This window comes from Dryobates pubescens, chromosome 19 (genome assembly GCF_014839835.1).
Source record: "Dryobates pubescens isolate bDryPub1 chromosome 19, bDryPub1.pri, whole genome shotgun sequence".
In the NCBI taxonomy this organism is placed as follows: domain Eukaryota; kingdom Metazoa; phylum Chordata; class Aves; order Piciformes; family Picidae; genus Dryobates; species Dryobates pubescens.
Window position 1 is genome coordinate 16,799,336 of NC_071630.1, and position 23,514 is coordinate 16,822,849.

The 23,514-nt window shown below is 40.5% G+C and overlaps 1 protein-coding gene across 2 annotated transcripts in view; it reads left to right on the top strand.

Moving 5' to 3' along the window:
* The first annotated feature begins 163 nt into the window (after positions 1 to 163).
* LOC104307851 (uncharacterized protein F13E9.13, mitochondrial) overlaps positions 164 to 23,514 on the top strand; it is a 26,345-nt gene continuing 2,994 nt past the window's right edge. Inside the window, exons 1-6 of one of the 2 annotated variants that reach the window (XM_054169925.1) lie at positions 164 to 184; positions 369 to 444; positions 1,596 to 1,678; positions 10,395 to 10,575; positions 17,296 to 17,446; positions 19,601 to 19,728. In XM_054169925.1, the coding sequence (XP_054025900.1) occupies positions 372 to 444; positions 1,596 to 1,678; positions 10,395 to 10,575; positions 17,296 to 17,446; positions 19,601 to 19,728 (616 nt within the window). In that variant the 5' untranslated portion in view covers positions 164 to 184; positions 369 to 371. Of the gene's footprint in view, positions 185 to 368; positions 445 to 1,595; positions 1,679 to 4,203; positions 4,357 to 10,394; positions 10,576 to 17,295; positions 17,447 to 19,600; positions 19,729 to 23,514 lie in introns of those variants that run through there. The other variant, XM_054169926.1, reaches the window with a different exon arrangement.

The window sequence follows — 23,514 nt, forward strand, 5'->3', positions numbered from 1 at the left end:
GCTGGGCGCCGCGGGGCGCGGGATCCCGCGATCCCGCGCCGGGGCTACAGGGGCGTGGCGGGGCTGGGCCGGGCTAGGGGCGGGGCTGGTGGCGCCTACGCGGAAGCAGCGGCAGCGCGCGCGGCCGCTGCAGGTGGATACGGCTGGTCCGGGCCGGCGGCGAGGTAAAGCAAGGCAAGGCAAGGTAAGGTGAACTGAGGGCAGCAGAGCTATGGGGAGTCGAGCCGAGTAGACGGAAGGGGCTGGGGTGCCTCTCCCCGCCTGCTAGCAGGAATGGTCCCGGCCTGTCTGCGGCGTGAGACGGGCCGCCGCCATGGCCGGCCGAGGCCTGCCCGGTCCTGATCCCCATTCTCCTTCCTTCCCTGCAGGGCATGCGGCTGCCCTGGCTCTTTGGGCGGCTGAAGGCGGCGGTCGTCGGGGTGGTGCACGTGGGAGCGCTGCCAGGTAAGAGGCGGCGGACTGTCCGCTAGCGGTGCGCCCGCCCAGCCGGCGGCACTGGGCCCTGTCACACTCTGCTTAGCGCCACTGTGTTAGCCTGACTGTGGCCCCGGAGCCCGAGCCCCGGGAACTCTGTCCCTTCAACTGCTACTGCGGCCGCTCAGGAAGTGCCACTGGATTGAGCATCACCCTTTCCTAGAGGTAGAGGAAATAGGAGATACTTCTGTGTAGGGACTTTTATTGAGAGAACAAGGATTTGAGTTTGGTGAGTGTTAAGAGGCAATAGTTAGGAAAATGCACAAATGATTATTGGAACAGGATAGATGTTGGATAGAGCTCTCACAGGACCTGAGAAGCAACATGAAGCCCAGGCAAGGGGCAGGGTTTGCTGTACCCTGAGCTTCTCATCCACCTTTCCAGGGCCACAGGGTAAGCAGAGCTGATCACAGCAGCTGACCTTGCCCTTGACAGGCATGTGCCTGGAGCTCACCGTGCTCCACATTTTCTTAGAAGCAGCTGCTGGACACTATGGCTAGTTTTCCATATGCTGTGAAATCAGACTATCTAACAAAATTGTCAGAGGACTCCTCAGAGTCCCCATCTCAGACTGAGTTTTGGAACCTAAGTATTAGAAAATGCATTGGAGTTGATCTTAAGGGAAACTCATTGAACTCCAACAAGATCCATGCATGTTCATTTCTGCCATGAAGCACATATGCTGATGATCAGATGCAATCAGCCTTGCAGAGCAGAGCTTAAGTTAGCTTGAACTCATTTTAAACTGACTGGTGTTTAGCATAGGTATTCTGCAGAACTGGAGGTCACTTTGACCATAGGTTGCTTGCATGGAGCTTCACTAATGCAGGATAAACTGTAGTAAGTACAGGAACAAGAAGCTACGAGTGGATGTGGTACAAATGGAGATTATAGCAGACACTCCTCCAATTTGTGGGTTAGATTTAGGAGCTGGAAGGTTACAGTAGATCTGTCAAATTCAGCTAAGGCATGTCACAAGGAGATACACAGCTGTTTAGCATACTTACCCTGTTTCTGCCTTTTTCAGCATGCCAATTCCTGTAGCTACCCTACCTGAAAGCTGTTATTGTACGTGAAATTGGTTTGTGCATGCTTTTGGGTTAGCCACGTTATTCTTACAGGGACACCAAGAAGTTCTCTTCCAATGACCCAGATCATTGATCAAGCTTGTCAAGAAGCAGAAACTTACAAGGATGCTGGAGTTGTAAGTTTTGGGTTCCTTCTCCCTATAGCAGTATTTATACAAAGCTGTCTTTGTATAGCAAATATTTTAAACTGGGTCACACAGGTTATAGGAAGATGTTTAAATCTGCATCTTTTATTTCCACATAGTAAGTTGGCCTTCCAGACTACAGTAGCTAAAATCAGGGTCATGTACATCCAAAACAATTGAAAAAGCTTGGATTCAGGTTGTGCAGTTCAAGTTGCTTAAGTTGGATTACTGTAAGTTTCTGGGAATCAAGTCAACTAAAAGGTGGGAGTGGAGAAGGAAAGTTGTCAGCAACACGGATGGTTGTTGGCATTCTGGGTACCTGGCTGTAGAGTGCTTCATCATCCAGTTTGACAACCCTCTGTATTTTTAGCTCTGTTCAACACTCTGGTTTCGTGAAGCCTTGGAGGAGTGCCACGCGCACAGCTGAGGCGCTAGATACGTTCCTCTGTCATTTGTAGGATGCATGACCACCTCACATTTCTTTTTGTACCAAAACAGCACAGATTATTGAGGGGTTAAAAAAAAACCCAACCAAACAACAAAACATAGGCCCTTTTCAGCCCTCTTTCACCCTTCTGTCCTGCCCCACTGGCAGCAAGGATGGCTGCTTTGTGCATCTAGAGAAGCCAAAAGGTCAGTTGCAGCCAGAGGCAAGAAGAGACTGGTACTGCTGACCTAAAGTGGTGTAGTAATCTTCATAGGTCAGTGGATTTTAACAGGGTGTATGTCCTTTTGAAAGGTCAGATATGTTTTAAACATTTCATTGCACCTTGTCTAAGGGTGTTGATGTGCTTCTTCTTTGACCTGCCTACATTCTGGCACGGTAAGGTGGTGTCCTAATATCTGAAGTTTGAAAGTGTCTTAAATGAACAAATAGTTGCTCCTCTGATCTGCTGTTTTCTGCAAAACTTAATAACAAGCCAGTTGAAATATTTTTAATGGCATAAATTAGAATGATACTTTACAGACAGAGGAAAATTGAATTTAAGAGCTTAGTCTGGATTATAAAAAGACTACAGTCAAAGTGCAGACAAGTCAAAGTAGGTTATGGGCAGAGCAGTAGCAAGGCTAATTTATGGAAGAACCCTGAAACAGAATTGTTGAAAGGATCAACAGCATTGCAGAAGAACGCCCACATAAGTGGGCTTCAGGTTCTATGAACCAGACAAGCTTGTGCAAGATGTTCATGTGGTTAGAATAAATTCTACCTGCAAGCTGTACAAAATGAATAATATTTCTTCCTTTTCATGCCTGATAAAAGAACAGGTGTACAGTACCTCTGTATTCTATACTATGACTATATTTTGTCTTTACATTTACGGTATCGGCATGAGGTAAAATGTGATTTGATTTACATCAGAAGAGTGGCAAGTATTAGTCTCTGTCTTCCTGTGTTAGAGGATGTGGTTACACAAGTGATCTGTAGCTCTTAAAGTCGTTGCTTCACATTCTAGTGCTTCTTTAGCCATACTAATGATACATGGTGTGACAATTTTAGGCTATGCCTTTAAGAAGAGACGGTTACTGAAACACTTTTGCAGCAGGGAGAAAACACAAAGTATATCTAAAGGTGATGGAGGGTACAAAAGCAGTTGCATTAACTGCTGACATGCACAAAGCTGGAACAGTTTTAAGACAATCAATACTAACACAAAATTTTGATTTGGATTTTATACTTGACTGTATTTACTACAGTTATAATAAATTCTGCTATTCCATGTCTAACTGTTTTATCTTTCTTCCTACATTTTAGACCTACTTCCTAGGTAGACATATGAGGTGAGCCATAGAACCAGTAAGATTAGAAAAGACCTCTAAGATCATCAAGTCCAACCGTCAACCCAACACCACCATGTCCACTAAACCCTGTCCCAAAATGTCATACCTACCTGTTTTCTGAACACCTCCAGGGATGGTGACTTCATCACCTCCCTGGGCAGCCTGTTCCAATGCCTGACCACTCTTTCACCAAAGAAATTTTTTCCTAATACCCAATCTAAACCTCAAAACCTCCCCTGGCATGATTTGAGGCATTTCCTCTTATCCTGTCACCTGATAGTGGGGAGAAGAGACCCAATGCCCACTTCACTTCGACCTCCTTTCAGGTAGCTGTAGAGAGCAATGAAGTCTCCACTTAGCTTCCTCTTGTCCAGATTAAACAACCCCAGTTCCCTTAACTCTTCCTTGTGAGACCTGTTCTCTAGACCCTTCAAGTTATACTTAGTCTGTTTCTTGTAGAAGTCACAAGAATGTCAGTATACATTCTACACTAGTCTTGTTCTAATGATCTGTGTACAGCTGTTACAGTGCTATGACAAACAAGTCCTTTATTAACACTACAAAGGTCAGAGATAACCAGGAGAGCTTCCGTGAATGTCAGTATGGTTGTCTAACTTTTTGGAATTGTTTAGTTTGGCCTGCTGCTTTGAAAGATGCAAGTTTTCATGATAGATACTTCCTGGCTTTTGCATAGAGATTACCACCCTTCCAAACTAACTATCCTGCTTCTGTAACAGGAATGTGTTTGAGTTTCCCCCTCAACACGCCAAGTGAACTGTTAAGCTGTCTGCATTTCTTGTGGAAGAAGAGTTGGAAACTTAAAGGTTTTTTTCTACGAATGTTTCTACTGACAGCATTTGCAAATGCTGCCTACAGTAGCCCTCAAGAAGGTATCTAACCATGCTGCTAATACTAGATGTTTGCATGTTGCCTGCAGTTGCTTGAATTGGTTGTTACCATTTCAAACTAAAGTCTGTGGTCTTGCCCACTCAGTATGCATTGTACTTTGAAGTAAATCCTGGTATATTCAGAAAAAAAAGGTGACTTGTCTGCCACATTAGCATCTTGATAAATGTGGAAGGTTTGTGATATTAGAACATGGTGATGAAAACAAGTGCTCAGATAGGAAGCCATCTGTGCTCATAATGTATATGCTTTGTACTTGGATGTTGCTAAACAATAAATTCTCTAGCCAAGATGCTATGAGCAGCAAGCTATGAGGCATTTTGAGCTCTCCAACTTGTATATGCATTTGTTTAAGAAAAAAGAAAACTGTCTATTTATGTTAACTTATATTTATTCAGTTCAGCCTACATGACACTTACTTTGTAGCCAGGAAACAGAGCATAAGTTCCCAAGTTTCACTGATAGACAGTTCACTACTGCTAGCTGCTGTTACCTAGCTGTAGCTGCGTGAGTAGCTGCTATTAAAGGCAGTTAGAGATACATAAGTAAAACTGTTACTAAAATAATCTACGAGTTACAAGGCTACATTGAGTTGCAAATATTATGGTGCCTCTTACTCAGCAATTTTTTTGTTGGCTTCATTTATCAAAGCTGTCTCTGGAGATGCATTGATTGCTATTCAGATCCTCCTGACCCTTAGAATAGAATGGAATTAACCAGCTTGGAAAAGACTTCTGAGATTATCGAGTCCAACCTATCATCCAACAGACTTTCTAAATACAAGAGCCCATTATCATATGTTGGAGTCAGCAGGTTGTAGCCAGGTGGGGGTTGGTCTCTTCTCCCAGGCAACCAGCACCAGAACAGGAGGACACAGTCTCAAGCTGTACCAGGGGAAGTTTAGGCTCGAAGTGAGGAGAAAGTTCTTCACAGAAAGAGTAAATTGCCACTGTAATGTGCTGCCCAGGGAGGTGGTGGAGTCACCATCCCTGGAGGTGTTCAAAAAAGGATTGGATGTGGCACTTGAAGCTATGGTTTAGTTAGTCATGAGGTGTTGGGTGATAGGTTGGACTTGATGATCTCTGAGGTCTTTTCCAACCTTATTGATTCTATGATTCTTAAGTCCCTGTTCATGGAGACTAGTGCATGTTCATGTTTTTGAAGAAATGGAAACTTTCAGGACTATTACTCTTCCAACTGCAATGATAGCTGGATAGTTGAAATTACTTAGAGTAAATAATAGTTGAGACAGAATAAACTAGTATTGCTGCATAGAAACATGTAGATATGTATACATATAATAATGTGTATGCTGCAACCCCTCCCACCTTTCTTCTGTAGGAAAGTGTAGTTGGTTTAATCTTGCACAGGTTTCCATTAGTATATATATGTTTGTAGGTAAAGCCTTTCTAGTAAGGAAAACACTGGGGTTAAAGTCACCCTAGGTAAAAGTTACATTAGGTAGCTGCTGAGTTAAAGCTTTTGTGATTGTTATACCAGGGTTCACTGCAGTGCTACAGGCTGGAGTCAGGGTGGCTGGAGAGCAGCCAGGCAAAAAGGGACCTGGGGGTACTGGTTGATAGTAGGCTGAATGTGAGCCATCAGTGTGCCCAGGTGGCCAAGAAGGCCAATGTCATCCTGGCCTGTATCGGGAGTGGTGTGGCCAGCAGGAGCAGGGAAGTCATTCTGCCCCTGTACTCAGCACTGATTAGGCCACACCTTGAGTACTGGATGGGGCACTTGGTGCCATGGTTTAGTTGATTCGATGGTGTTGGGTGATAGGTTGGACTCAATGATCTTGAAGGTCTTTTCCATCCTGGTTAATTCTATTCCATTCTGTTCTGTTCTGTTCTGTTCTATCTGCTGTGGTTTGTTGTGTTGTGACAATTTTGAGGCTTTTCTGCAATAATACATGCATTTGTGGATGAGATATTTTAAGAGGTCATTTCTGCAAGTCAGATAACTCTGAGGAAACTATTTTTCTCTATAATCAGAGAGCTACTTAAATGACCTGTTTTCCAGTAGCTATGATAGAAGCAGCACTTTGCACATGTACCACTTGAGAAGTTATTCAAGGTAAAATGGGAATCTATTGTTTGAGAATTAGTTACAATATAGCTATTAAATGCAAGCAACCCTCAAGTCATCTTAATAATCCACAGCAAAGGAGCACAAAAGGTGTTTTCTGGAATTTTATCTCATACTATCCAAATAAATTCTGCTTTGGAGAGTGTAATACACTAGCTGTTCCCACAGACTTCTAAACTAGAAGCTTAAGTTCCAAGAACTTCAATTCAGCATAACTGTTTTCTTTCCACCATTTTAATGAGCTGTCTGATAGTACTGGTCTGTTTTATATATGTATCAATTCAGTAAACACAGAAATCTGTGGTGTTATATTTCTATATAAAATATGAAAGAAAGCTTTGAGTTAATGCATCTGTAATTCAGCTCTCTGTATTGCAGAACATATGTTGTTCTTTTTTTAGTTAAACAAAACATAACATGCAGAAGAACGTCATCTATTGGAGGGTACCAAAAGAATAACATATATGAAATTAATGCCAAAAATATTCAGTGTAACTGTGGACCTTGAGGCCTAGGAAGAGAAAGCTGCTGAAAAGCGAATGTATTAAGTTTTAAGTCAGAAGAGAGAAATATTGGAGTCCTCCCATATGCCTGCATTTTGAAATTGAATTCAATCAGATACATTTTATGCACAATAGTAGGGCTAGAAATCGTACTTCATCTGTAAATTAATTCATTAATGTATCTAATAGAGTAGTTTGCTTCATGCAGATATTGAACTGTCAAAGTAGTAGCAACTCTGGAATTCTGCCAGCCTATCCTTTTTTGCTTATTAGTGTTTGCTTTTCAGGAGCTGAGCATCTAAAGCCCATTCCTGGATGCCTTTATTCCTGCCTGTCCTACTGAGGTTGGTTCTTGACTGCCTGAAAGCCTGGGGCTTCAGGCTTGCAGATCCTAGCTCCTTGCCCTTATGATAAGATTAGAGTTTCCCAGATTTTGGTGAAGTCTGCTAAGTAGAGTGTTCTTGAGCCAATTACCTTGGGCTTCCAGGTTTTGTGGTCTCATGGAATTGTCTGGTTTTGAGGGTTCATTCCACATTTTGAGTTTGTTTTGTTAAAATATAGTTCTATGTTAATCCTTTTGCCACATATTTTTGTGTTCTTGCTTAGACTGACCTTATGTGTTACAGAGGGCAAAAAGCTAAGGGATTTCCCTTGCTGTTGGTACCACAAAGGATTGAGTAGTTGTGACCGTTTGGTCAGTTCAGATCCACTGGAATAATCCTGACCTCATTCTAGACAAACCAACTAAAAGTTGGGTTTGTTTTGTTTTGTTCTGTTCTTCTCAAAATGCTGTGGGTTTTTTTCTGAGGACTGGTTGTCATCTTTCTCATATGGCTACCTCCCATCCCAGGTAGAAAAGTGTGGATGTTAAATTATACACTGAATTGGACATTAAAACGAAGTGAAGGACAGATGTATTCATTAGTTGTCCTATCTGGCTTTTCTTTGCCTACTTGAGGTTGTCTTAGACTGGCATTCTGTAATTAAATATGCTGATGAAGGAGGCCAAATAGTGTGTAGGTCTATTTTGGAGCATTCATAATATGCACTTTTCTCATTACTAGGTTGTATCCTTTAGTTTTTAAGGTAGCATGTATTTTGTGTATTTAAATACTCAGCTCTAAGTCAATGGCAGCTGTACCCTGGTGCATTGAACGTACATGGGTTGTGTGCATGGACTGACCATGTTGTTCCACCAGTTTATATCTGCTCTCAGTTTTCCCCATCCTCCATGTTGGGTGTTCATTTATAATGTCTGTGGCTTAGGCTGTAATTCAGTCATTAAATGCTGACTGCATTTTATATACTGTCTTAACTTTTACTGCAAAAAGGGCTTCTACACTACAGCAAAGATTAAAGAGGCATTACATATTAAAGCTTTCTAAAAAGGATACCTTTTTTTTCCCCCTTTCATCATTTTCTACATTATTATTGACCAAAATTCTTTGTTGTTTGGTTTTTGTTGTTTGTTTTTTTCCCTAAATGTTCTTTCTAGTCTGGTTCAGATACATATCTTAGAAATATAAAGCTCTCCTTTTAAGCTGTATGATAAAACTCCAGAGAAAGTGGAATCCCCCAGGGATCAGTGCTGGGCCCCATCCTCTTTAATATCGTCATTGATGATCTGGATGAGGGGATTGAGACAGTCATCAGCAAATTTGCATATGACACCAAGCTGGGAGCAGATGTTGGTCAGTTAGAGGGTAGAAAGGCTCTGCAGAGGGATCTCGACTGACTGGACAGATGGGCAGAGTCCAATGGGATGACATTCAACAAGTCCAAGTGCCAGGTGCTGCACTTTGGCCACAACAACCCCATGCAGAGCTACAGGCTGGGGACAGAGTGGCTGGAGAGCTGCCAAACAGAGAGGGACCTGGGGGTGCTGATTGACAGCCACCTAAACATGAGCCAGCAGCCAAGAAGGCCAACGGCATCCTGGCCTGCATTAGGAATAGTGTGGCCAGCAGGAGCAGGGAAGTCATTGTGCCCCTGTACTCTACATTGGTTAGGCCACACCTTGAGTACTGTGTCCAGTTCTGGGCCCCTCAGTTTAGGAAGGACATCAAGACACTTGAACTTGTCCAGAGAAGGGCAACAAGGCTGGGGAGAGGCCTTGAGCACAGCCCTGTGAGGAGAGGCTGAGGGAGCTGGGATTGTTTAGCCTGGAGAAGAGGAGGCTCAGGGGTGACTTCATTGCTCTCTACAGCTACCTGAAGGTGGTTGTAGCCAGGAAGGGGTTGGTCTCTTCTCCCAGGCAACCAGTACCAGAACAAGGGGACACAGTCTCAAGCTGTGCCAGGGGAAGTTTAGGCTCAAGGTGAGGAGAAAGTTCTTCACCGAGCAAGTTGTTCGTCATCGGAATGTGCTGCCCAGGGAGGTGGTGGAGTCACCATCCCTGGAGGTGTTCAAGAGGGGATTGGACGTGGCACTTGGTGCCATGGCCTAGTCATGAGGCCTGTGGTGACAGGTTGGACTCGCTGTTCTTTGAGGTCTCTTCCAACCTTGGTGACACTGTGACACTGTGATATATGTACAGTTCATTTGTCTATTAAACTTTTTGGGGGTTTTTGAGTGAAGCCGGTGAGAAATTTCAAGCTTCTTTTAACATTCTTACTGCAAATGCAAAGCATTAAGCTTGAAATATGTTTCAAGGCTATACTTTTGTTATTAGTCCTTGAGAAAATGATTTGCAGTTGTTGAAATCTTTCTAGTGTATACTATACAATGATTGGAAAAATACAAGGTACCAGATAATGCATGAAGATTTTTTTTAATAAGTCACATAAATTATATCAGGAGTATTTTATCATCACTCCATTGTTTGCTAAGAATATGTCCATGTAGAGTGAGAGCTATAGTAGATAATAAATAGCTCTATCTTCCTCCAAGTACTTCTGAATCCAGAGTAGGAGAAATACCAAGAGTATGGTATTGGGCATGCTGCCTATAGGCACAAGAATAGTCAAACAAAAACTTCCTTCATTTAGCCAAAATAACACTTACTTTCTGACATTAATTGAATTGAAATTTGTCTTGATTATCTCTAAAGCCTCCATTATCCAAACATCCTCAATATCCTATATTCCACTTGGATAATTGAAGTTTGACTTTACACTGTTTTTAATGAGGTATAAGATTTAACTCATTCGCCTATCATTCACATTTTAGGAAGGATCAAAGGAAAGCAAATTGATGAATGTATAATTAAAATCACATTTATTTCTCTTCATGATTTCCCATGCTGTTGATGAAAGCACTTTTATAAGTGGTTATATGCATCAACACAACTTCTTGTAGATAATCCTTCCTTTGAAGAAAACCTTTAAACTTGTGTATCTTTTAATACCGAGCAGTGTAATGGTAAACTAGCCATGTTTTGTAAGGTTCCTTTATTCCATTTTAATGATATCTCTCTATAATAATCTCCACAGGATGGCTTGATAGTAGAAAACATGCATGATCTTCCTTACACGGTGTGTCCTGGACCTGAAGTAACTGCAGCAATGACAGTCATTAGTGCTGCAGTGAGAAAGACCTGCCCTGATCTTGCGCTTGGTGTCCAGATCCTGTGTGCTGCAAATCAACAGGCGATTGCAGTTGCTCTTGCTGCAGGTAATAGAAATGACTCATCAGTTATTACTGTTGTTTGCTATGGCATTTACTCTCTGCAAATTGTGTGTTGTACTAACATAGATACCATGAAAAATGAGACATGAAAAGCTCACTGTACCCTGGAAAAGCAGAAATTAGATTTTGAGGAAGATGCCTCCTTGATTATAATAGATGATACTTGTGCTCTGCTTCAGTTGGAGGCAGCTACAAATCCCAAGGCCACTACTGCAGCTTTCTAGGTGAAACGTTTAAATACAATAATTAGTTTAAACCTACTGATGTCTAAAAGCCACCTATGCTGTAACTCTACTTCAGTTAAATTATATTTGAGGATCAATTTAACCCACTATGGTTAAGCTTCCTGTTTCAGCATCTAATTACATGTTGCTGCTACTGTTCTTATCACTTAAAACTGAGTTTTCATTGCTTTTTTTTTTTTTTAATGAATGGATGGAGTGAAGCTTTTTATGTAATAACAAAAAATTGACTGTACAGCTAGCCAAACTACTTAAAATCAAATTGCATTTTGGGGAATTAAATATAAATGAATCTAGCTTTATTGTACGAATCCTAGACATGCTAACCTTTCGGCTCCTGATGCTTGCTGAGACAATTTTAGTTTTTCATATGTAACATTGCATAATTTAAAGATGGAGGGTGGTTTAATACAGAAGGCTTGCACTTCCTAAATATTGTATAAATCAAGGGTTAATGCCTGTGTTTGCCCAAACTGCATATGTGATTATAGTAATGTTACTTGTTTTTTTGATGTAGGGATTTTACACTCAGGCGTAATTTTGTAAGAATGCCAAACTAAAAGGTGCTGATGTCAAATGAAAGACATATTTATTTCAGACCAAATAATGTGGGCCAACATACCTGCAGTGGCAGTTTTAACTGTGTTGAATATGTTCTAAAATTCTTAAATTCCTTCTTGGGGGGGCTAATTCTTGTTGGTAAATACCTTTTGAACCTAGATTTCAAGTGCTTTAAACACAGAATCACAGAATCACCAAGGTTGGAAGAGACTTCAAAGATCATCAAGTCCAACCTGTCACCACAGACCTCATGACTAAACCATGGCACCAAGTGCCACGTCCAATCCCCTCTTGAACACCTCCAGGGATGGTGACTCCACCACCTCCCTGGGCAGCCCATTCCAATGGTGAACAACTCTCTCAGTGAAGATCTTTCTTCTCACCTTGAGCCTAAACTTCCCCTGGTGCAGCTTGAGACTGTGTCCTCTTGTTCTGGTGCTGGTTGCTAGAGAGAAGAGACCAAACCCCTCCTGGCTGCAACCTCCCTTCAGGTAGTTGTAGACAGCAGTAAGGTCTCCCCTGAGCCTCCTCTTCTCCAGGCTAAACAATCCCAGCTTCCTCAGCCTCAAAGTTGCCATTTTCAAGGCATCTACTTGACTAACTGATAAAACCTATTTTTTATTGCTGTAGTAGAACCTATATGAAAACCTAAAATAAAAATGCTTAGAGAATCCAGTTATGGTTTTGAGGGCTTGTAAGCATATAGGGTATTTGAGGTATATAGGCATTTGCGAAAGTATTTATGTACCTTATTTTTAAAAGCCATAGTCAAACTACTAATGAGTTATGCACCCTTTTAGGAGCAAAATTGATCACTAAACAAGTGATACAGTGTGGGACCAATGTATTTCTCTCACTTCTGAGCAATTATTAATGAAGGAAAGAATTCCTGGAGGGCTTTGGTTTTGCTCCACTCTATACTGTTCTGCACTATTTGCTCCATAACTGCAGAACACCAGCTAGGAAGGGCCTGAGTTTAATGCATTTCATTGCACTTCTCTAAAAATTATTGTCTCAAGTTCACTGAACAGGAAAGCAAAAAGAAAAGAAAATCACTTTAAGCAAAACCATAGCAAAGTGCAAGCTGAGTGCTGCTTTGTAGGTAGCAAATCTTTGGGTAGGTTTTCTGTAGCAACTTGGTAATAACTTCGATGTCAATACAGTTTTATTCGGTGGCTATTAATAAAGGAAGCCCTGTATCCATTTGCTACAATAAATACTTGCTGGAGGTGTTTTAGCTAAAAGCATATGTAGCATCTCCTGCTACCATACAGTCATTTCATTTTCCCTGTGGAAACTCCTCAGAAGAGAAGTAACTGTTCTGACAAGAACTGCATAGGGAAATTTTAAGTGGTCTCTAGGTGAAGTTAATGATTTTATTTTGTAAAGGAGGAAAAAAGTCAGCAGGCTTACAGTATGAGTATAAGGAGCTCAACATCAGCAACATGTGGTTATGCTAATAAATATGTTGTAGGTACCCAGATAGTAACAGATGAAATTACTGAGTTTTCCTAGCATATTGACAAGGTATTGGCCAAATCTGAAAATAACTACTAAATTGGAGAATGAGGCATCTGGAAAGGCTTGGAACTTTGGTGGGTGTTTTGTTTGGTTGGTTTGGGTTTTTTGATTCTTTAGCAAACTTTTTAAAGTCAATTAGACACCTAAAGGAAGGAGTATCAGCAAAACCATGTTTGTGCAGGGTGTTTTAGCAAAGGTATGGGGCAGGGGAGGATCTTGAGGAAAAAGCGAACTGCTGTGTCTCCACTCTTGACAGAAACAAAGTTCCTCATGTTACCAAAAAATAACTATTGAGCCAGAGCAGTTGTTGCCAGCATCCTCCAACCTCCAAAAGGTTAGTGCAGACTTAACACCAGTGCTGGAAGCTCTTGGTTCAGCTCATGAAAAAGTCCACTACAGGTTGGAGGAGGTGGTTGCCCAATGGCATCCATCCAGCAAGGCTTGGCATACTCTTGCCATGGGACTTGTTGCAAGGCTCTTGTTTCCCCTCCATCAGCATCGCTGTGTCTGATCTTTTGCTTTTGGTTTGACTTCAAGAGATCATGTTGAAAGCTAGATTTCCCTCTGTTTCTGAAGCAGAGATGGCAATGTTAGCCAACTCAAAAATCAGTATCATTGCTGTCACAGCCTGAGGCCAGGGTGGCCACTAAAATAACAGATAATCTCTCCCCAGAAGGGAAAGGGAATAAGGGAGGGAGACATATGGGTTGGAATGAAACCTCTAAAACAGCTTTAATGAAACAGTAACAGTAAAAAGAAAAATAGTAAGAAGAGAAATAATGAAATATCTACAAAACCCATATTGAACTCCCCCAGAGTGTGAGCTCAGCCCAGGAGCAACAGGAGTGGGATTCAGGAACTGGATTCAGGAACTCACATACTGGGATTGAAGGCAGAAGAATGGAGAAAGTACTCCTTGAATGCTGGCACAGAAGAAGTCTTAACCTTTGCAATCCCTCAGTTTTTATACTGAAGAATGGAATATCTTGTTTACCAGGTTTTGTTTACCTGTCCTGTCCACTAATCCTCACAAGCATTTTTACTTAGAACCCGTTCATTTATGGCATCCCAGTGTGGTCCACAAGATGTATCAGTGACCCTGGTTTATATAGGAGCAAGTATAAGCAAGAGCCTTTCTGCATACCAATTCTTAGTAGTATCTATAAACATTAGAGCATTTTCACATCTAGAATGTGACACTGTCTGCAAAAACATGCTATCACCTTCCAAAAGTGCAGTTACTTAGAAGAGACTTTGCTGAAAAGTAAAATCACTGAACTGAGAATTGGTCCTTTTTTAGCTCAAACCAGAACAATTATACACACAAATACTGGGGGAGATTCATGTCACACCTTGCTTAATATTAAGTCCTCTGCTACTCAATTTTTGCACTCTTCTAATGTAGGTATTTTAACTAAAAATACAGTGTTCCTAAAGAACCATAGACCACAAAACATGGAGACAATAAGAAATAGTACAGTTCTTTATTTATACTGTTGACTGGAAGCCATCTTAATCTCAAATACTTACTCTCAGAAAAGCAGCCCTTCTTGGTAGTTCAGATTAAGGACACACTCCAAAGACTGTATGACCTTCCTTCTTTTCAGGTACTCTCCCTCCTGTACCTTGACTACACAGGGTAGAAAACCTAAGCAAGAGGGCCAGAGGCAAGTTATGCTCATGTCACTTTCCAAGCTTCAGTCTGGATGCCTGGGGGCAAGGACTATAGGCTTTTCTGTAGAGCACAGCTTCCCTACACCTGGGTGAGCCTGTGTTACACCCATCATGAATGAGGGCTGTTTTTAAGTTTATCTTCTCTCATCTCAAAAATTTAGAATAGAATAGTTTGGTTGTGAGAGGCTCAAAATAATCATCTAGAATGATAGAATCATACAATGGTCTGGGTTGGAAGGGACCTCCAAAGGTCATCTAGTCCACCTCCCTCTGCAGTGAGCAGGGACATCCTCAATCAGATCAGGCTGCCCAAAGCCCTGTCAAGCCTCATCTTGTCCAGCTATTGCTTCATCTGACTGTGAAACTGCATTTTTTTTGCTTTAAGGATGATGTTAACTGAAATGTCACTTCCAAATTAGTCTTCATCAGTGGGACAGTTGGTACCTGATTAGGTCTTTGTATTAGAAGATACCTCAGGTACCCAGATATATCCATGCCTTTTATAAATACAGCTTTTCTGTCTGTAACTGTTCCTTTCTATCACCCACCAGCAGTGATATGTTGCACAGGAGTTCACTTTCTACAGCCCATTTGGGTAGAACTGTGTACTGCTTTTTTGGTTTTCTTTTCATTTGTCACCACACTGATGGTGCAGTGGTGAGGAGGCAGCTAAGCTGACTGCAGCAGCGGTGTGCATGCCTTGAGAGCACCCACAGGTGAAGGCCAGTGAGTGCTGAGGACTTTGTTTAGACTAACTCTGCTGGAGATACTTCTTCCAGGCCTGCAATTCAGGACTGCTACAAGATGAAGTCCTGAGTTAGTAAAGGGTCTTAACAACATGTAAAGTGTGTGCCTCCAACATCATTAGCAGACAAAGCTGATACTCCTCTGAGTTTTTGGTTTACCCCAACATCGGCCTTTGAGATTCCTTTTGAATTAGGAAGCCAGGATTTGCTGTGTATATAAAACAAGATACCACCAGTAAAGTAAAGTAAAAAAGTAAAAAAAAAATAGTACAGTTGCCTCAGCATCTTGCCTTTGTGTAAAGGCAAAGATATTTGCTCGAAGTCCAGATAGTAGCAGTAACCAGGAGCTGCTGCTTTGCAGAGGCCAGATCCTACACCTGTGAAAGCAGTAAATCCTAGCTCCCAGCTGCTTTTGATTTTATCATGGAAGGAAGGAATATACCTGAGAAAAGGCTTTTCAGTGGTTGCACCAAATTCACTCTTTCAAAGTGTTAAAATGCAGTGCTATGCACATTTGCAGCATGTCAGATGGATAAAGTAAAAGCACTATTTCCTCCAGCAGCTCAGTCCTGCAATATTTTCTCACCCAGCAAAAAAAAAGAGTTCAGTGTGATGTGTATTTTTTTCTTTTAATCATAATTTGTCATGAGAAGGAAAGAAAAAAAATAATAAAACATTTCTCTACAATTGGTAGACCTTCCCAGCTGTTTAGGTAGAGCTGTTTAAGTAGGATTAAAGTGGAGTAACACTTAACTCTTTAAAAAAAGACAATTTCTAGTTCCTTGAGTGGCATCTGCAGCAGCTTGTAGCTTGATTCTATGTCCTTGATATGGTCTTGAAGTTCTGTTTATTAGATTTCATTGGAAATTTCTGGGGTTTGTTTTCCAGCAAGATTACAATATTCTTTTGGTTCCCATATGAGTCAGAAATGGGACTGCCTATTAACTATTCAACAGCTATTACCTTTCAACTTGCCAAATGTGAAAGTAAGCAGTTGTATCACTCTTGCAGTTTTATGAGCATAAAATGAATTCATTAGCAGAATCAGATAATGGCTTCATAAAACAGAAGGGTAATGATTTGGTGCCTGCACCTATTTCATTTGGTTAAAATGTGTCTTTTCGTAGCCCCCAAAAACCCAGAAAGAGTGCAGCCTTGTTAAACTAAGTACAATCCTAATGTTTAGCAGAAAGTCTTAAATAACGAAGTTAAAGGAACACAAACCAAGCATCAACAAACATAAACAATGCCTTTAATAAATGAATGAAGCTCAATGAATAACCCCTGAGGTAGACATGGTTGCTGTGAAAATGTAACATACCTCTGTACTCTCCAACAGCCTATGATTAAAGAACTATTTTTCCTTATTTAACTCTGAGGTGATTTAAATAGACCCTATAGCTTTTGTTCCTAGATGCAGAACTCTCAATCTAGCTGTTTGCACTGTTTATTATGCAGTATCTGCTAGCACCTGTAACTGTACTTGTGGCCTACTCTTGTCTTTGGGTCCTGAGAATATTCCATGCTAATCTCAAGGCACAGGACAGCTTGCATTTGATTTTGCATCCATCTGTGATGGTTCTTGTTAGCTGGGGTCTGTGTTGCTAAGCGATACTGGCTCTTCTCTATCAGACATAAGCTTCTGTTTCTGCAACTTCAGGGCTTTTAGAACAAACCTGGGATTTTAAAATAAATAAGCACTTTGTCATTTGGTAAATGGATTTTAAAGATGTTTATGTTTGAAATGTGCTAAGGTGAGAACTCTTTCTTGAGTGAAAATAAAGAACAGAAAACTTAAATACATGGGAAAGCAAGGTTGGTTAGTTATAGAGCATGTGGAGCAACTCGTGTTGGGATCGAATAAGGGGGGGAAGTAAGGTGGAGTTTTGTCTGGCTTTAGTATTTCTGGTTTTCAGGCCTCAGTTTTCATTAAGATATTGTTAATTATTCATTTTTTTCAGGTCTTGATTTTATCCGGGCTGAAGGGTTCGTGTTTTCTCACGTTGCTGATGAAGGGATTATAAATGCTCGTGCAGGTGACCTGCTACGATACAGAAGACAAGTTGGAGCAGAGAACATTCAGGTTTTTGCTGATATTAAAAAGAAGCATAGGTAAATATAAGCAATATTTTATGTACATTTGAATGCAATAACAATCTTAATTTTTTTTCCTTTTTATGATATATTTTTTTGTTAATGCCTATTTAGTGTCAGGAAAGTTAATGACATAGGGAGAATGTTACTGTTCCAGCAAGGTCCTGCAGTGCTATTAGGGCGATATGATGAAAAATAAATTTGCACCTGCAAGCTGTAGGTTGCTGCATCTGTGAAGTTTGCAGTTGTTTAACCTTCAGGATTTATGAAAGACTGCAAAAATGTTTTGCATCTTGTATTAAGTGAGATTTTTGTGCACTTGAGTATATGCCTATTATGTTTCAAGACATTTTGTTTCTGAAGGCCAGGCACTTTGAGGCTAGTTTTATTTATGCAAGAAGTTGTCATATAAAAGCATCCAAATCACAATATTTTGGCATTTTAAAAAGCTATTCTCTTTTTTCTCCTTCCTGCCAATAACACTGGTTTCTTCTACTTAAATCAGTGCTGTCTCTTTATGGATTATGTTCTGTGATTATCAAACAGAAGGAACTTGTGACAGATGAATCCAGTTTCGTTTCTGCTCATACTTTATCATAACCGTCACATGGTACTTTCAGCTATTCAGATGTCACTCTCTGGGACTTTTTTCCTCAGAAGAACTGCTCAAGTGTTATGTATTATACATGCAAAATAACCTAATCAAAATGTTTGTGTGTAGTATGTGGGTAATCATAAGAATAACCAAGTCTGGAAGATCTTAAATGCCTAATAAACAGGTAATACAGTTCAAAATAGAAAGGAAACAATATGCAGTGTGGTCAAATTAAGCTTTTAAGGTCCTTTCAGGGTGGTTTCTTTCTAATGATTTCTTTTTACATATACAGGCATGTGTATATCTATAAATAAAAATACATTGCATTGGACATTTTACTTTTAAAAAAAATTGATTGCATCATGTGATTCATTTTTCTTTGTCTTGACAACCGATGAATTGATATTTGCATTATCATTCCGGTTGTTCAAAGGGTTTGCCTTTTAAGAAAGGAAAAGAGGTTTTGGTTTCAGCAGATTCTGAAGCTGAGAGGAAATGCTAAAAGATTTATGGATGGGTTTTGATTTTTATTTTTAATGCAGAAAAATATGTCTGCCACTGAGAGCTGCTAGCCTCCTGTTCTTTTAAACAGGGAGAAATTATCTTTGTACCGCACTTGTCTTATGGCTACACCCCCTGTGCTATTTTTAGGGTGCCTACTACTCTTAGGCTCTGTTTCAACCTCATTGTATGTAGTAGGTATTTAGCTGCAGAACAGGAGGTTGTGTGCTTCCTTTTCATCCACTGATGCCATGAGTAGCATCCCTGTAGACACATGCTGCTTCTGAACATGGCCAGAGCATGGCTTCCCCGAGGCATTGTCCATCATCCAGGGAAGACGTTGGCTCCATCACAACTCATCTATGCAACATTGGCTGTAGCCATTGTTTTGTACTTAAATGGAAATACAGAATGCACAAAGTTAGGTGTTGAACCAGCAATGGCTGGAATTCTTTCGAAGTTTAGAACCATTTAAATTATAAGCTGCTCTTGCTATAGGTTTTAGACAAAGTGCAGTACCCATGTACCAAAGACTGCTGTTGAAAAGCTAGGTTGTTGGTAACTGATGTTTGTAACTGTGGTGCAAGATGATTCCTGTGATTATATGTAATAACTATACTTTCTGTTCCTTGGACTTTGTGAAGTGGAGGGTGTTAATTCTGTGCTAGGCAACAGAATCTGATTTATGAATGACTGCTCATCCACAACTCCCACTTGAAGGCAGAGAGCTGTGTGTGCTCAACATTTCTGAAATACAGGTGCTCGACATGTAAGCAGCTGTCTCAATTGACACTTAGTAGTTCACACTTAGCAATCACTTTAGAGACAGGAGACCCAGAGCAATAGACAGATCAATTATAATTCCTTGGTGGAAAAAGGTTGGGTTTTTTCCCTCTTCTTTGTATTGCAATATTGTTTCCTGGTGTAAAACGGGACACTTAGTCTCTCCCACATAGCCTGCATTTGGTTGTTCTGACAGCAGGGAAGATGAAGAAATACAGTCTAAACATTCAACAAGATGGATAACAAATGTGTGTGCTGACAGTAACCACCGGGTCCGTTCCTGCTGTTTACAGTGCTCACGCTCTGACGGCAGATGTCAGCGTGGCCGAGACTGCTGCAGCTGCCGAGCTCTTCCTGGCTGCTGGGGTTGTACTGACTGGCACGGCTACCGGATTGCCCACAGATCCTCAGGAGCTGAAAGGTGAGAGCTGTCATATGAAGGTCGGACAACAGGCAGTGAATTGGCTTCTGGATTAATGTAGAAAGCAAGCCGTATGTCCACTGTATGTTCCTTAAGGAACAAAGAGGAAAGAAGAGAAACTCTCACTGTAAGGTTTGATTTGATACAGCAGAACTAATTTGATTGAGCTTCTATTCAGCTACTCTGTTGTATGTTTCTAAACAATTCGGAGGGACAAGACTTATATCACTGAATGATTGTGAGGCTTAAATGAAAAAAAGTGTATGTAAAATTATGTTTAAAAGATTGCTATGAAGAATTAAGCATTTTTATCTTTCACAATGAAAATGTGAGCCCTGCAAGAAAAGCAGCGTTTTGATAAGGCAATATTCCAAATAGTAATACCAGGGGAAGTACTGCTTAGAAGATTTTCAGACAGAATACAAGTTCATCAATAAATAGAAAGATACTGCATCAAGCTAAATTTGAAATGGCATGGACTTTTTATCAAGGGAGAAGCATTTGACCTGTGAGTTCTGACCTTTGCAAAGGTGTAATATGATTGTTGATGTTGGACTCGATGATCATAGAGGTCTTTCCCAACCAAAACGATTCCATGATTCTTCCTGGTTTTATATTAGCATAAGTTTGGGCTCTCTTCATGGAACTGGATTGCTCCCATGCAAAAGTTAAAGTTCTATCATGGGGTATTTTAAGTTTTTTTAAGTTTTAATTTAGATTAATGGCTTGAATTGGAGGGTTTCACTACATAAACCAGAAGGCGTGTTTCTTTAGGTTTTACTTTTGTTCATGTGCTTTAATCTAGCATGTTGTGAAATTCCAGTGCAGGGTGCATTGTATTCAACATATGCTATCTGACCAAGATGGAAAACATACTTAATTGCCACTGATACTCAAAACCTCAAATATTTTGAAGTAACATGAAATAATTTGGTATTTTCGGGGTTTTATCTATATCATATGTGCTTAACCACTCTAAAAGCTAATGCTGAACTTGTCAAAATGTGTTATTTCATGCATATGAAACATGTTGCTAAATTGTAGGCTATAGAGGATTATGCTTCAATCACCAGCATTAAACCAAAAATGATGGCTTGGTGTGAACACCAAGCTGTTGAACTAGTTGGGTCTTTTGGTATAGTAAACTAGAAATAATACATGGAACAGGTGACTCTGAAAGCTAGGCAAATGTTAGAGGCTGCAAAGTTTCATTAATGTAGAGCTCTATCCCTGCCTGCAGTTAATGTCCCCATCGCTCTTAATGCAGATGAAGTATTTTTTTAAAGGATTTGATAAGTCTTAGGGCAAATTCCTAAGTTAAATTCTTCTTCTATGTATGCACATGCAACCTCCACTGTTGTCCTGAATCAGAGACCAAAACCTGACCTCTAGGCCCATTGTTGGTTCATCACAGGACTTCAACGAGACAGCACCTTGGCTTCTGCTTTTCTTTCATGTGAACAAACATGTCAGTCTCTGTCTTGTTCTCTTTCCGTGCCCAAAGAACAAAATGAATCAGAGTTGGCAGCTGTAATGAAGTACACACATTAATTTTGTGTTTGGATTTGTGCTATGAAAGCAAGAGCATGCAGATAAGGGATTTGTTTTACTTAGGGTGCAGCATTTTGAATGTTTGCAGGCTCTCATGAGATGTTGGCATACAACAGTTGAGAGAAAAACTTAAAAATCAGTATTCCAGGGTATGAGGAAATGACAAATTAGGCATATCTATGTCAGCAGATTCTTAAAGGAATCAGATCTACAGTCTACAAAGTTGGTGTTGATGGGAGTGAAATTTTGCATTTCACGAATTTATGCAGCCCTGGAAGTGCTGTATTATGATGATACACACAATTGGGCACCTTTCATCACACTGCAAAGCATCTCTTGAAAGCAGAACCAAGAGACAGATGAGATTTTTGTCATGTCTGTTTTTTAGCTTTGTTGTGCAGTAATATAGAGTGGTTTTGCCTTTGTGTCTTTGTGTTGAATTGACTGATTTGTGATGGAGTGTGGAAAATGAGTGTTTCCCTGACAAGCCAGAGAATTGTGTTCAGCAGGGGTTTGTTCATAGTTTGTGTCATTGCCTTCTTGTAGGCAGCCCTCAGCATTATTCCTCATGTAGGCTGTCAGGCTTTGCTCCAGGGCTCCCTGGGCATGCCAGGGCATCAGTGGTCAACAGAGTACAAGGTCTAAACAATCAGACTTCAGGTTACTAAGAAGCAGGAATGAAAGCTGACCATTTAAATTTACAATTAATTTATTTAATAAACCATGTTTTCATTTAAGAGGTTATAGAAGTTTGTTCCAGTTTGCTGCAATGTGAAACATTCTTTGGGTTGAGAGTGAATCTATCAGATTTTCACTTTGGCTATAACTGCTGAAATACCTGCTTTGTATCCAGGCTGTATTTTAAGTGACCATATTAAGTGTCCAGAGCTTTCTATAATGATTGCTTAGTTATTGTGTGAACAAAGCAAATGGCCTCAGCTGAGTAACTGGTGGAGAATGGGGTACATCATAAAACCAAACAGCTGGCTGTGACTGTCACCTCCTTAGTTACTGTTCATAAAAGGGACATCAAGACTGATTCACCCTCTTCCCTTTTGGTACATTTAGGTCAAAACAGACCTAATGCTGCCTTTGCATTACCCTCAGAGATAAATGGGAGATGTGAGTCTCTGATTAGTACTTTTTGTAAACCCTGGATTTAATGACAGAGAAAAAGTCCTTCAAATTAAAAAACTGTGTTACAGTGGAGTATTACCATAAACATAGTGTGTACGCTACAGTGATTACTGCATATGAGAAAGCTGTTGAGGGGTAGTTGAGCAAGTTATTGGCACAGTGGTGCTTATTTTTACGCTGCTCTTTGCCATTGTTTTCAGGCTAGGAGCATTTGGCCTTTATTTCGTGTAACTTGTGCATGCCATAGTTCAAATGCTTTCATTGTGCTTTGCAACCAAGCACTATGTCATTTGATTTTATTAAAGACATGTCTGCAGATGTACTGTCACAGGAAAGAGCATAGTGCCCTCTAGTTACAGTTTATTGAAACGGAGAAACGTGCATGTTGTGTAAACTTTCGGATCTTGTCACCATAACATCACAAAATTGTCTTCTTTCCTGTGTTTAAAAAAAGAGAGAGAGAAGAAAGCCAAGAGATTTAAAGCAAAGCTCTGTGTTTAGAGACATCTTGACAGTGAATGAACGTTACCATGCAAAAGCAACATCTCACTGATGTTGCTTTATTTGCTCTTAAAAGTTAGCATTGGTGTTAACACAGCCAATAATAAATCACCTTCTACTAATCAACTTTAGACCTTGATGTTCCTGGAAATGACTTAAAAGCAGTGTCTGCAGCATACTTAATTAGATAACCCAGTCTCATTGCAGCACTCCCATTGCCTTTCTTCACATTGTCAGTCTGAATAAATCTCCAGAACAGGAGATGTGTGTGGACTGCATGTGTCATGCATGGATCACAGCAGGAAGTGGATACCTTGCTACTTCAGGATTTTTTTTAGCAGCCTCAGGTTTTACTGGTTCTTACTCTTTGCTAGCAAAGAGGGCTAAGCCATTGTCTTACACGTGTGTGATCATCCTCTTGTTTAGTTATTTGGCTCTGTGTTTTTTCCTGCTGATGTGGAATAATTATAAAACAACTACCTGCTAATGTGGCTTACACACTTGTCATAAAAACAAATGTTGACTTCGAATGCAGCTCCTCTGGGAATACAGTGAAGGACTGCTGCACAAATCTGCGGTCAGTCTAGCACCTTAATT